The sequence below is a fragment of the Gymnodraco acuticeps genome, unplaced genomic scaffold (genome assembly GCF_902827175.1).
Source record: "Gymnodraco acuticeps unplaced genomic scaffold, fGymAcu1.1, whole genome shotgun sequence".
NCBI classification, from domain to species: Eukaryota; Metazoa; Chordata; class Actinopteri; order Perciformes; family Bathydraconidae; genus Gymnodraco; species Gymnodraco acuticeps.
This window is the reverse complement of record NW_022989977.1, coordinates 2,297,627-2,310,306: the sequence shown is the minus strand read 5'-3', so window position 1 is coordinate 2,310,306 and position 12,680 is coordinate 2,297,627. Positions and strand designations below refer to the sequence as shown.

General features: G+C 38.6%; 1 protein-coding gene across 4 annotated transcripts; it reads left to right on the top strand.

Annotated features, from left to right (window-relative positions):
• Positions 1-1,035: 1,035 nt before the first annotated feature.
• tap1 (transporter 1, ATP-binding cassette, sub-family B (MDR/TAP)) lies at positions 1,036-10,278 on the top strand. 4 transcript variants are annotated; one of them, XR_004568541.1, is made up of 14 exons: positions 1,036-1,376; positions 1,976-2,308; positions 3,327-3,555; positions 3,876-3,990; positions 4,109-4,239; positions 4,460-4,665; positions 4,780-4,977; positions 5,640-5,768; positions 5,885-6,067; positions 7,912-8,085; positions 8,602-8,761; positions 9,325-9,461; positions 9,551-9,963; positions 9,994-10,278. XR_004568541.1 is itself a non-coding variant. In XM_034211355.1 (13 exons), the coding sequence occupies exons 2-13, from the start codon at positions 1,988-1,990 to the stop codon at positions 9,779-9,781; spliced, it is 2,214 nt and encodes a 737-aa protein (XP_034067246.1). In that variant the 5' UTR covers positions 1,036-1,358; positions 1,976-1,987; the 3' UTR covers positions 9,782-10,278. The 4 variants fall into 4 exon arrangements, 3 of the variants coding, with proteins under 3 accessions (XP_034067246.1, XP_034067245.1, XP_034067244.1); XM_034211355.1 differs by having other exon boundaries at positions 1,036-1,358; positions 9,551-10,278; XM_034211354.1 differs by having other exon boundaries at positions 1,036-1,362; positions 9,551-10,278.
• The last annotated feature ends 2,402 nt before the right edge of the window (positions 10,279-12,680 follow it).

Genomic DNA, 12,680 nt, shown 5'->3' with positions numbered 1-12,680 from the left:
AACGGAAAAGAATGTAATTGTGTTTTCAAAATACACACCAAAGGAAACATATAAGTGATTTATGGAGAGTTTAAAACAGGCTCCCTAAAAAAGGGATATTATATATATATCTTTACTCATCCTATCTTTCTAACATGAAAGCAGGGGGAAGGAAGCCATCAGGAAGTTCAAAGTTTCTGCTGGGGTTTCATTCCCTTCAGTTGTCTTAATGGGTTGCAAAACATGACAAGAATAACCAACCGGATAAAGCAGGCCACTGTCCTCAGACACACAGCTGCAGGGACAGCAAAAGTCTCAGGTTTATAGCCAGTCAATTATTTTTTGGTAGTTTAAATAATTGTATATTTGTAAAATAAATAACTTTAAATTATGACTGTTTAATAATTTAAACTGTCTTGTTGACTAAAATGTGTCCCAAAAATCTTGAAAAATGTTCATATAATATAGGTAGGCATACAAATAGATACATTTTTATAAAATCTTACTAAACAAAATAAAAGTCCGGGTAAGGCTAACAGCATCCAATAGAAATACAACTAGCTATGCTTATATTAAATGGGTGTAGTGTAGCCTATATTTAATTTAAAGCCAAATACATATGGTAAGATAGACATTTAGTGTATGTTAACATGAGCACACACAATACAACTGTAATGAAAAACTGTATTTCAATAAATTAATCTAAGTTAAATAAATGGGATATCTGTTAACACAACTTTTATAGCATACTATAGGCCTAATGTTAACTCTTTATTATTCCATTGAAATTATTTTTTTGCAGCAAGGCAACATTAAACCAAAGAAAGTACATTCAAAATTCAACTCGAATTCCTAAAACCGTGAATGAAATTCATTTTAGAAGGCTATTGAATTTACACTGTTGAAATGTGGTGTAATAATGTACATATTTCCAGGTCTAAGGTTTGAAAGCTATAGCAGTTACATCTTCTCGCCACATGGTGTCGCTGCTGGACTGTTTGTGATAGCACAAGGTGCTATCAGGGTTCAAACCAAGCATATATCACTACACTGTACAACGTGCAACACACATTGTTGCCAGGCATTTACTATAATTTTTGAAACAATGGTTTGGGATGAATACCAAACTTCATATAACCAAAGTCAAAGAGCATGTTATAAATCGTTAGTCTTCGTCCGTGACAGTGGCAGATATGGGACTTTCCGATGTAAAACGATATAAATAGTTTACTTTCGGTTTCAGTTACAGACAGATAGACTCGGTCGACGTTTGAGCTAGCAGGCTGTTGGGATTAACTAAAAACAATTTGAGTTTGTAAGAGAAATATCGGTGTCAGATTCCGTCCTCAGGCTAATTTCAAACCTTCACATCAGACTTGGTTGGTATGTAAGGAAATATAAGTTGACTGTAATGCTACTAGCAGCTAAACTGGGCTATCAAGCTTTGCCATAAGCATACGTTAGAGTTCGACTTAATAATACTGCATAGCAATATTGTATTTAAGAGTGTTTTGCTTATTCGTTGGGGTTTCTGTGGGTGGGTTTTACTTGGGGTTACTGTGGAACCGTTTCAAAGAAATCCGCAGCGTGAAAGAAAATGAAAGTAACTTCATGCAGAACACTGCTGCAAACTGAAAGTAGATTCTCACCACGAAGTTCATGCAATATAGCGGTTTTGTCTTAGTTTTTATAGTTATCAAGTGGTAAACGGGCTAAAATGTCATCAATGACATAGCTTGATTAGTCATTATGAAAACAAACATGCTGTATCACTTTCAATCCAGCTACCTATGTGTATATAAAACACATTATACAATTATTAATACCATGCATTACAGCACCTCTTCACACTGCACAGTCAAGTACATAGTATCTAAAAATGACCTTTTGGTGCTGTGTGTTTATATATATGTATTTTGTGTTTCCTGTCTGTGTGTGTCTGACTTGAATATACTGTACAGCTAATGACTCTCCCCCCTGTCACTTTTATTTGCAGAATCTGTGCATTATGCAAAAAATGAGCTACTTCTCCCCCCTACTGTTCGTGTGCCTGGATGTGTGTGTGGTGCACGTCATCCGCTTGGCCCATATCTCACCCGCCATAGTCTTCCATCCGTTCATCACCCTGTGGGGAGGAGGGTTGGCCAGGGCTTGCCTCCTCGCCCTCTTCACCCTTATCTCCCCTGGAAGCCTGCTGTGGATGAGGAGCTTCGAGGGGATTCAGAGCTTAGCGGTCCTCTGCTTCCACTTCCCTGTGTTCATCACTCTTATCTGGGCTCTAGATCAGTCTACCTTGGATGAAGTGTGGGGGTGGCACTCCTGGGAAAGGGTGGGTGGCTGTGTTTTATATATTGATGTGTTTGTTGCAGGAGGGATAACATCAATATAATAGCAGGCACTTTTCTTAACACCTTATGTTGCTGCGGGGGTGACAATCGTAGTGCAGGGCCCATGATGCATTGTTGCTTCCTATCCAGTGTGTGTGTGTGTGTGTGTGTGTGTGTGTGTGTGTGTGTGTGTGTGTGTGTGTGTGTGTGTGTGTGTGTGTGTGTGTGTGTGTGTGTGTGTGTGTGTGTGTGTGTGTGTGTGTGTGTGTGTGTGTGTGTGTGTGTGTGTGTGTGTGTGTGTGTGTGTGTGTGTGTGTGTGTGTGTGTGTGTGTGTGTGTGTGTGTGTGTGTGTGTGTGTGTGTGTGTGTGTGAAGATAGAAAACTCGCCAGACTTCCAGATAAGCAGCTAAGGCTTTTGTACCCCAATTTAAACTAGTAAAAAACATGGTTGTCTTAAAATGTATGATATGAAGGTGGTTAAACTCCTTTACTCAAGGCCACTTGGCAGATATGATGAGTGGGTATATGCTATTGTTGCAATGTGACTAAGCATAACTGTGAGGTAACTGTAATGTACCTGAATATTAACATTTCATTTAAATGTATACATCTACTCAACAGCCTCTCAGAGGGAAATACTTTACTGTTTGCTCTAATACATGTATCTGATATATGAACTGGGTACTTTGCAGATTAGGATTTTAGATATAACTGTGATGATTTTATATAATAATATGCATAGCTATGGATGAATACATGTTGTAAAAGTTAGGGTTAGTTGCTTATTTATTTTTCCTAAATCATCTCTACTGTTACCAGCCCTCTTTCTGTAACAACAATGTCAACAGATACAAGACTGAAACCAAAACCAAACAAGTCGGAAGAGAATACATCCTCCATTTTAGAAATGTTGTTTTTGCTTTACCCCAACTCCTGTCAGAATCATTTGAGGCATTAAAATATGTATTTCCAATAATATTTTTCTGGTTTGAGTATTGAACCTGTGTTTTGTTTTGCAGGTGTTACAGGGTTATGTTGTGACGGCAGTGGCATGGCTTTACTGGAGTCGATATGTGTCATCGCTTTTGCTCTCATGTGGTCAATACATCTCCTCTCTGATGAAGAAGGCACCATCTGAGAAGCCTAAGGAAGACACCTGTGACCCTCTGAAGAGGCTGATGGGATACATGCGTCCTTATCTCTGGCGCTTTGTCTCTGTGCTGACTCTTGTAATCCTCTCTTCTTTGGGTAGGACACTTTCATTTAAATTATTCGCTTGTCGTTGATCACTTATATGAACTGTTCTCACACAACTGCAACGTTCAGAATGATATCTCTTAGTTTTCTTGGGTTTTTTGAAGCTTCGTTCACTATTTAGTGATGAAGTCGTCGACAAGCAATTAGTTTAGCATCAAGTATTTTTAGAGGCATTTTATAAGTACAGCTATTAGGGCATTCCTGTTTTTCAGTTAAAATTGTGAAGCTTGGAATGGCTATACATAACATATTTCAGATTGACAGTTGTGTCTCTTAAATTATACTTATTTGATGTGAATTTCTGACCTCAGGTGAGATGGCCATCCCTAAATACACTGGTCGTGTGGCGGACTGGATCATAAATGAAGAAACACCGGATGCATTCACAGAGGCCATCACAGTCATGACACTTATGACTTTTGCCAGGTAATGCAAACTTTTACCTAATTATTCTGAAAATGATTTTAAAAAGTAGAGGTGTTAAGTATTTACTGTATATTTTGGTTACTTAACATTGTAATGTGTCCTCTGTCCTATGTTTCAGTGCTGTGCTTGAGTTTGTATGTGACCTCATGTACACCATCACCATGAGCTGCATACACACCTCAGTGCAGGGGTCCGTCTTCCAGGCTGTGCTGAAACAGGAGATTGCTTTCTTTGGGGCAACTTCAACAGGTAAATCATGCGTGTCCTGTATATATGACTAACTCAACAAAGTAATCTTTAAGGAAAAAGCTCTGTACACAATCAGTCATCATTAATAAATCCATTTATTTCACTTATGCTACACACTTTTTATCGAAGCCAAGCCCATTTCTATATAGTAATGAATTTCCTAATAGATATACTTGACAACATGTGTGCTCACTGGGTACATGCACAACTCTTTTCTTAGGTGAACTAGTGTCCCGGGTTACCACGGATACCAATGACATGAGTGAGGCACTGAGTGAGAAACTAAGTCTTGTGATGTGGTACACGGCGCGTTTTGCCTTCCTCATGTTCTTCATGGTGAGCCAGTCATGGAAAATGTCTCTGCTTACCTGTATGGGACTGCCTATCATCTGGGTCATACCCAAGCTCACTGGACACTTCCATCAGGTAAAGATGACTTCTTCATATGTCTCGTATTTTTATTAGTAGAACTGCAACAATTAGTCCGCTGTTTTGATGTATAAATATGTAACATGTCATTTTGATTTATCCATGTTACAGACTATTGCTGTACAGGTTCAGGAGTCTCTAGCTAAGGCCAACCAGGTGGCCACGGAGACTTTCTCCAACATGAAGACGGTGAGGAGCTTTGCCAATGAAGATGGAGAGACAGAGAGGTACAGAGAGCGGCTGGAGGACACTTACTCCCTCAACAAAAAGGAAGCACTGGCCTATGCAGCCTCTACCTGGGCTAACAGTGTGAGTTGAACACTGATATGGGTTGTGTGCAGCGATTTCTAAGCATAAATGTATCTATGAGTATAAGTCATTGGTGGGGTTAAAATATGCTTGTATGCTAACATTACTATCAAGACACTAAGAACCTTGGGAAAAAACAGAGAAATATACTTTCAACCTCCATTAGTTTAGACATTTCACCACGCAATGGCCAGTGATTTTGACCTTTGTCTTCGTTGAAGTATATTAAATACAATTAAAGGCAGTAGCTTTATTTTCTTTATGTATTTGTTTATTCCACACATGGCAGTTATTTTAAAACAAAACATGTACACTTATACTGTTTTTTTTTTAAAAAGCGCATGTTGGAAAGGGGCAGTGAGAAGAACATCTTATTTTACCTGCCCCTTCTTAAAAAATAAATAAAAATGAAATAACCATAAAAAAGTAAAATAAAAGCAATATTCTTTCAGTCACAGTTGCTTACAAATACTGAAACATAAAACCAGAACACAATCAAAAGTCAACTTCATACTGTCTAATTACGCTTTCTTTATACATTTTCTTACCTGTTCTTACCGCCCTTTAAATCATTGGGCAAATAATTCTACTTCTTTACGCCGACTACAGAGAGACACATCTGCATGATTAAATGTGTAACCTGTTTTTTAATTGTTTCCCAGACGACGACCTTGGCCCTGAAGGTGTGCATTCTGTACTATGGAGGGACTCTTGTGACCAGGGGGCAGGTCAGCAGTGGAAACTTGGTGTCATTCGTCCTCTATGAGCTTCAGTTTGCATCTGCTGTAGAGGTAAGCTACAAGCCAACATAACACCTGAATGAAAATTCAATTGACAGAATTATTTTTCAAAATAAATGTATTTCAGTTAAATTAAAATGTGCCTCATTCTACCACCTCTCTTTCAGGCTGTCATGCAGTATTACCCGGCAGTGAGGAAGGCGATTGGTGCCTCTGAGAAAATCTTTGAATATTTAGATCGCAACCCTCAATTACCAGCAAACGGCACTTTGTCCCCCACAGATCTTCAGGGACACATTCAGTTCAAAGATGTTACATTTTCCTATCCCGGCAGTCCTGTGGTCCTCAAGGTATGTTTAACTGTTGTGCATGTATTTCATCTTACATTTAATACAACTACATACTCAGTGGCGGCGCCAGGGTATGGCTGGGGTAGGCTACAGCCATACCAAGAAATGGCTTAGCCCCACCTTAGCCCCACCTTAGCCCCACCTTAGCCCCACTATGAAAAATGATGTTAAAGTAAGCAAAATAAAGTCCGCCAACTTGCGCGGAGTAAATTGCAAAGACGGCAGTTAGTAAGATTGATTTCAGTAGCCACTTGTCTGGAAATACAGAAACGGTTTTGAAAACTTTTGTCACGTAGTGATCATCTTTTCAATAGAATATCTTTGATAATGTCTTCTGGCCAATCAGAATCAAGATAACGGCGTCGTGTTGTTGCAGGAAGTCCCAACGGAGAATACTTTTGCTGTAGTACATCTCTATATACATCGATACAACATTACGTGTTGATAGAAATCAACACGTAATTAAATAAGACCCCACGGTTTGATGATTGATAGGTGTGTGGGCTGTCTTTCATTTTGACGCACAGAACAATGGGGGCATCCACCCTTATCCACAATGTAAAGTAATTCACACAGCCTCTTCTCTCTTCAGCAGGTTCAGCTTTCAGAACAAAGTAACAAAAATGGCATTCATTTTTTTAAATATGTCGTGTAGTAATAGATTTATTTATTTTTCTTCTCAAGAGAGTACCAGAATGTGTATTTTATTTTAGTATTTCAAAAAATCTACTGGGGGAGAATCCCCCCAGACCCCCCTGCAGGGGTTGGGTTTTCAGCATGTCAACTCTTTCACTTGTGGAGAAATTGCAGGATTGGCTCCAGGTCGCCCTTTTTATTTACTACAAATGTGCCTTTTTATTTCATACAGTTCAATTTGGATTGAGACAGGGAAATAATCTAAACCTCACGCATGGCGTTTCACTGTCAAGGGGGGCGATATAGCGTATATGTAATTACATCGCAAATACTGACTTGAGCCCCACCACTGTATGGGTTAGCCCTACCACAGATTACCCAACAAAAATACTCTGGCGCCGCCACTGTACATACTGAATACTAGGGATGCTCCGATCGATCGGTCGCCGATCGATATCGGCCGATACTCACTCTCTGCCGATCGATTGGTGCTCTCTAAAAATGCCGATCGCATGACGTAAAATGATGACGTAAAATACATGACACTTTTCTCTGTGCGCGGCAAAACAAGCTCGCCAAAATGGCTTCACCAGTCTGGCAGTATTTTAAGCCTTTAAGGTGTCCGAAAATGACAATAAAATATCGGTATGCAACGTGTGTGAAGCAGAAATCCTGCAGCCCCGCCCGCTGTGACGGACCGGTGAGCGGAGCAAAACACACACTAAGAGTTAGACCCAACACACTTAGCTATTTTATCTACCTCTGGAACAAGCTAAACTAGTTATAATAAATATATGTATTCTTCACTGTCGGTCACTCATTACTGGATCAGCGAGCTGCATGAGATACTGACAGGCTGTCAGGAGAGAGAGAGCAAGGGGGAGAGAGGAAAAGAGAGCGCTTCCGCTCATTTCTCCCGTGTTATTATCCAAACTTAATGTAAACTTGAATAATGTACTTCATTTGAATGTAATAATGATGTTGGTTGTTGTTTGTGGAAGCGCCAGTGAATGAGCTCCATTAACTGAGTTGTAAACATCACTTTAAATGGAAGATCCCCGTAGGCCCCGCTCACTCGATCGGATCGGTGATCGGTATCGGCCGATACTGATTCCGGCGATCGGCCCCAAAATTGGCGATCGGAGCATCCCTACTGAATTACTGAATACAAGTATTTATCAATTCATCGTATTTCTCTCATCTACCAGGAAGTTTCTCTGGATATAAAGCCAGGCCAAGTCACTGCCATCGTTGGGCTCAACAGATCGGGGAAGTCCACCTGCGTCAAGCTGTTGGAGAGATTCTACCAGCCCCAAGCAGGGGAGATCCTACTGGATGGGAAACCTCTGACAAACTACAAAGACCAGTTCCTACATGACAAGGTGGGTTGTCACAGGACATTTCTACAGGACCAATTTTTATTAGAATATTTTAAGCTGAAAGTGTCTAATTTGACTTTCATTGAGCGCAATAATCAGAAACGTACAGGACCCATGATGTGTTTTAACCAGGGATCAATGTTTCTTCGAATGCATTCCTACGTTGAATGCGTAAAGACATTAATTTGTATAAATGAGATATCTATTTTTCACCAAGAAGAACAGCATATTCAAACAGTAAAGACTGCATTCAGTTATCAAGTCTTTTGAGAACTTTCTTTATGGCAGAAATATCAAGAAGTGTAATTACTGCATTCTTTTTTTGGGCATTAAGATGAAAAAAGACATAACAAGATACAGCCTGGAAGCTGAAACCTGTAGGTTTATATGTTTGTCACAGGAATATTACAAGAACACTTAGTAGCCATTTCTGCTTATTTTTTTGTCAGATGTTACGCTCATTGTAAATCAACAGTCACACAGCAACTGACGTTTTCTGTGCATCCTGTTTGTTTATAGATTGCTGTGGTGAGCCAAGATTGTGTGCTGTTTGCTCGCTCTGTGCGGGAGAACATCAAGTACGGCTGCGAGGATGCCTCTGATGAGGATATGTACAGAGCTGCCAAGTTGGCCAGTGCACACGACTTCATCATGGAGCTGTCAAAGGGATACGACACAGGTCCGAGCCACGACACAATCTGTTAGCATTCAATCCTTATGTGTAATTCTTCCAATCGGTTCTCTTTACTTCCTGGAATTAAAAGAATATCATTTTTTTGTAATGTTTGCACAATGTTAGAATCATCTACAGATTCTTAGTAGTAGAAAACGTTTGTTTAAGTAACAGGGTGCCTTGTTTTCCTCCAAAAACAAGCTTAGATAGTAATAAAAGTTCTTCAATTTCATTAACATAACACTTTAATATTATTACTGACAGCTCAAATTTAAATCAGGTAATGCATCCATTTATTTTCTGGTATTGTTATATACTACTGGAAAGAAATGGAAAACGTGTTTCAAAAGTAAAGGATAATAAATGTATTTTCAGAAATACAGTTAGAGTAAGTTTAAATCACCTTAGCATGAAAACATGTTCTATAAGAAACAAGTATGAATCTGAAAATTAGAAAGTGCTCATTTAACCAACAGTACATCTTGTGGTTTTTCCTCATGCAATAAAAAATGCACTACTTCCCAAAGATGTACATAAACACAATAACAGCATGCCTTTGTGTCGCACAGATGCCGGGGAGAAGGGAGGCCAGGTGTCAGGAGGACAGAAGCAACGCATCGCCATTGCCAGAGCTTTAATCAGACGTCCCAAAATCCTGATCCTGGACAACGCCACCAGTGACTTGGACACAGAGAATGAATATCAGGTAAGAAATTCTTGCTCTGAGTTTCATACATTTTGCTCATATTAACCAGATTTCTTCATGTAATACTAAGTCATTATTGTACTCAACAGGTGAAGCAAGCTTTGTTGAACCCAACCAACAACTGCACCGTGCTGTTGATATCCAACAGGATGAGTGTTGTAGAGAAGGCCAATCATATATTTGTCCTCGACAATGGTACGCTGAAGGAGGAAGGCACTCACGATGAGCTGTTGAGGAAAGGCGGCCTTTATGCTGAACTGTTGATAAAGCAGAATATGGGCTTTCACCGTCAAGAAGAGGTGAAGAATGATGCTCAGTGATACGTGTGTGCAGGGGTTGCCCTCAAATCAGAAAAGCAGACGTGTTACCGGAAGGTTGCTAGTTAAAAATCAAGACATGAAGAGTCAAAACTCCAGCTTTAAATAACGACTGAGTTGTGTGACCAAAACGTGTACATCAAAGAGTCTTTGAGTTTTTAGAAAAGCGCTATATAAGTGTCATGTATTATTATTATTATTATTATTATTATTATTATTATTATTATTATTATTATCCATACATACAAGTGTTGTGAGTATTTGCCTATTAGGAATATTTCCCTTCTTCATGCCCCTTTGAAGCAGGCGGAGTTGCAATATGCCAATGGGTGTGAATATGAATCATAAGCACATTTTAAGGGTTTGCCAAAGTGCTTCACAACGAACATAACATTATAACTAGGGCCGGGACTCGATTAAAAAAATTAATCTAATTAATTAGAGGCTTTGTAATTAATTAATCGAAATTAATCGCGTTTTTAATCGCATATACATATTTGACCTAAGAACAGTGAGAAGCAATTTTTTTTCACATGGATTTTAGTATACCATTAGGCGCATTCACACCGCAGTACTTTTCCCACAAAGGTTCATGAGAACTTAGTTCATGAGAACTCTTTGAACCTGGGGGTGGATTAGGCAAATGAAGCCGCTGACGTCACTTCTTCTTCTTCTGCTTTGGGTTTACTGGCAGGCCGCAAACCACTTCACGGCGTATACTGCCGCCCAAAGTCCCCGGCCGGAAGTCCCCGGAGTTTGGGACTGGCTTCAGTAGAAGCTGCTGGGAGTCCCAGCAGCTTCTACTGAAGCCTTCCGAGTAAATCGCCAGAACGCCGACACCTCCTCATCTCCACCGCTCCCATGTTTTATTTTGTGTTGCCATAAGTTAGTCTCTCTGCGTTTCTGCGCTGGGCTAATGCTAATAATGCTAATGCGAGGATAATAAAATGGCGGCTTCACAAAACTTTTTGGGAGTTTTACGGGGCGTGGTTTGCAATCCGCCCAGCCAATCAGAAATATAGCTCTTTTCTCACAAGAGAGCCGTACGAAAGTCCCTGCTCTCTAGCAGCTCTCTGCTCTCTAGCAGGGACTTTCGTGGGGGTAAAAAGGTTCTCATTAACTAATTTTAGTACCGGCTCTTTTTGGTGTGAACGCGATAAAAGAGGCTAACGTCCACGCTAGCTTCCACGCTAGCTGCTATATGTTTTTGCATTGAGGTGATACTTGAGGCTTGATGTGCTGCGGTGATATGCGAATTCCTTTTTGCATAATTTGTACACAACCGTGCTCTTATCGACGCTTCCATCCGTCCGTTTTTTAAAACAACATTTCCCACTGTTGTTCACTGTGGTTTGTTGTTGTCTGAAGTCATGAACGTTAGTTGGTGCTCCAGTATAATCGGTACGCCTGAAACTCATCCAGTGAGAAACGTTCCACGGTGCAAAAATAAGTGCGATTAAAATGCGTTAATTTTTTTAACGCGTTAATTTTTGTGTAATTAATTAATCTTAATTAACGCGTTAAAGTCCCGGCCCTAATTATAACTAAATATAATATTACAAGAAATAATCTTGAAGATAGTTTATGACAATCACACACTTGTTTGCTTCATACACACGTTTTATGTTAATATTCTGCAAACAAAAAGCAGAAGTGAATAATAAGATTAGATTAGACTATAATCTTAAATCCCTAGAATAATTTTAGAGATTTAAGATTGTGTGTAATGATGTGATTGTATATATTGTGTATATTTGTGATTGTTTTATCAAATAGGCTTGTTTGATAACTTTTCCCTGCATTTCTACCAGAAAATGTACAATTTCAGTTTGAGCTTTTTTGTTTCTAAAATTATAATACATGGCTAAAAGGGCTGAAATGTAGTTTTTTAAGGAATTCTATTTTTGTAATGATACTCAAACTACTGATCATTTATTTAAATTTAAATGTATTCTGAAGCTTTATGGCTTGACACAACTTAAATATGTGTACATTAAAGAAACTTTTCTTTTAAGGAAATGATTTATGGAACTAGTCATGGGTCATGGCAAACATGCAACAAAGGTTTAATCAAATGTATAATAGAAGAATATCATTTCCGAAATATCGCTAGCACTTCAACTTTATTTATGTTTCTGTTTTTTTATATGTTCATCTGATCCTGTTGGTCTTAATGCAAATATGTGTATATATGGTAAATTGTTAAAAAAAATAAAACATAATAATTCCACCATTCCCTGCAGACAAAATGATGTTCATTTGTTTAAGTAAAGTCGTAATTCTGAACACTTTGAAGCCATAATGTAAAAACTAAAAAGATTCAACGCTGCTATTGTGTTCCATGCATTTTTGTTAGAAAAAGTGGTGGGGGCATTTCTCCAGATTTAACATCAACATAGCAGTGGACTAAAGATGTCCCTCCGAACCTCAAGCACCTGCATGAAAAACCAATGCATAGACCTCTGGACCACCAATGTGTTCTGAAAATAATGAACGCCCAACTATAGGTCTTGTGATGTGATTTGGATTTAATTTGTACCTTTATGCACACAAAGAGCACACAGGTATGGAGGAAAGAATAATTTACCAGCATAAGTAAAACATAAATAAATGCATAAATACGTGAACAAAAACTAGGAATAAATAAACACAAGAAAAATCAATAAATACAGGAATAATAAATGTGGAAATAAATACAGGAATAACTAAGCACAAGACAAATCAATTAATACAGGAATAATAAATACATAAATGTGGAAATAAATACAGGAATAAATATAGACAAAAAAAAGAAAAGAAATACAGGAATAAATAAATAAATGTGGGAATAAATGCAGTGAATTTAAATAAACACAAGAAAAGAAAAGTACAAAGAAAAAATACAAGTATTTCTACATGTATT

What these genes read in the sequence shown, in the direction of transcription:
- tap1 (XM_034211355.1), top strand. Translation starts at nt 1,988, where the DNA reads ATGCAAAAAATGAGCTACTTCTCCCCCCTACTGTTCGTGTGCCTGGAT. An exon ending in GGTGGCACTCCTGGGAAAGG is followed by an intron (nt 2,309 to 3,326) that starts GTGGGTGGCTGT and finishes TTTGTTTTGCAG; the next exon opens with GTGTTACAGGGTTATGTTGT. An exon ending in TCACTGGACACTTCCATCAG is followed by an intron (nt 4,666 to 4,779) that starts GTAAAGATGACT and finishes TCCATGTTACAG; the next exon opens with ACTATTGCTGTACAGGTTCA.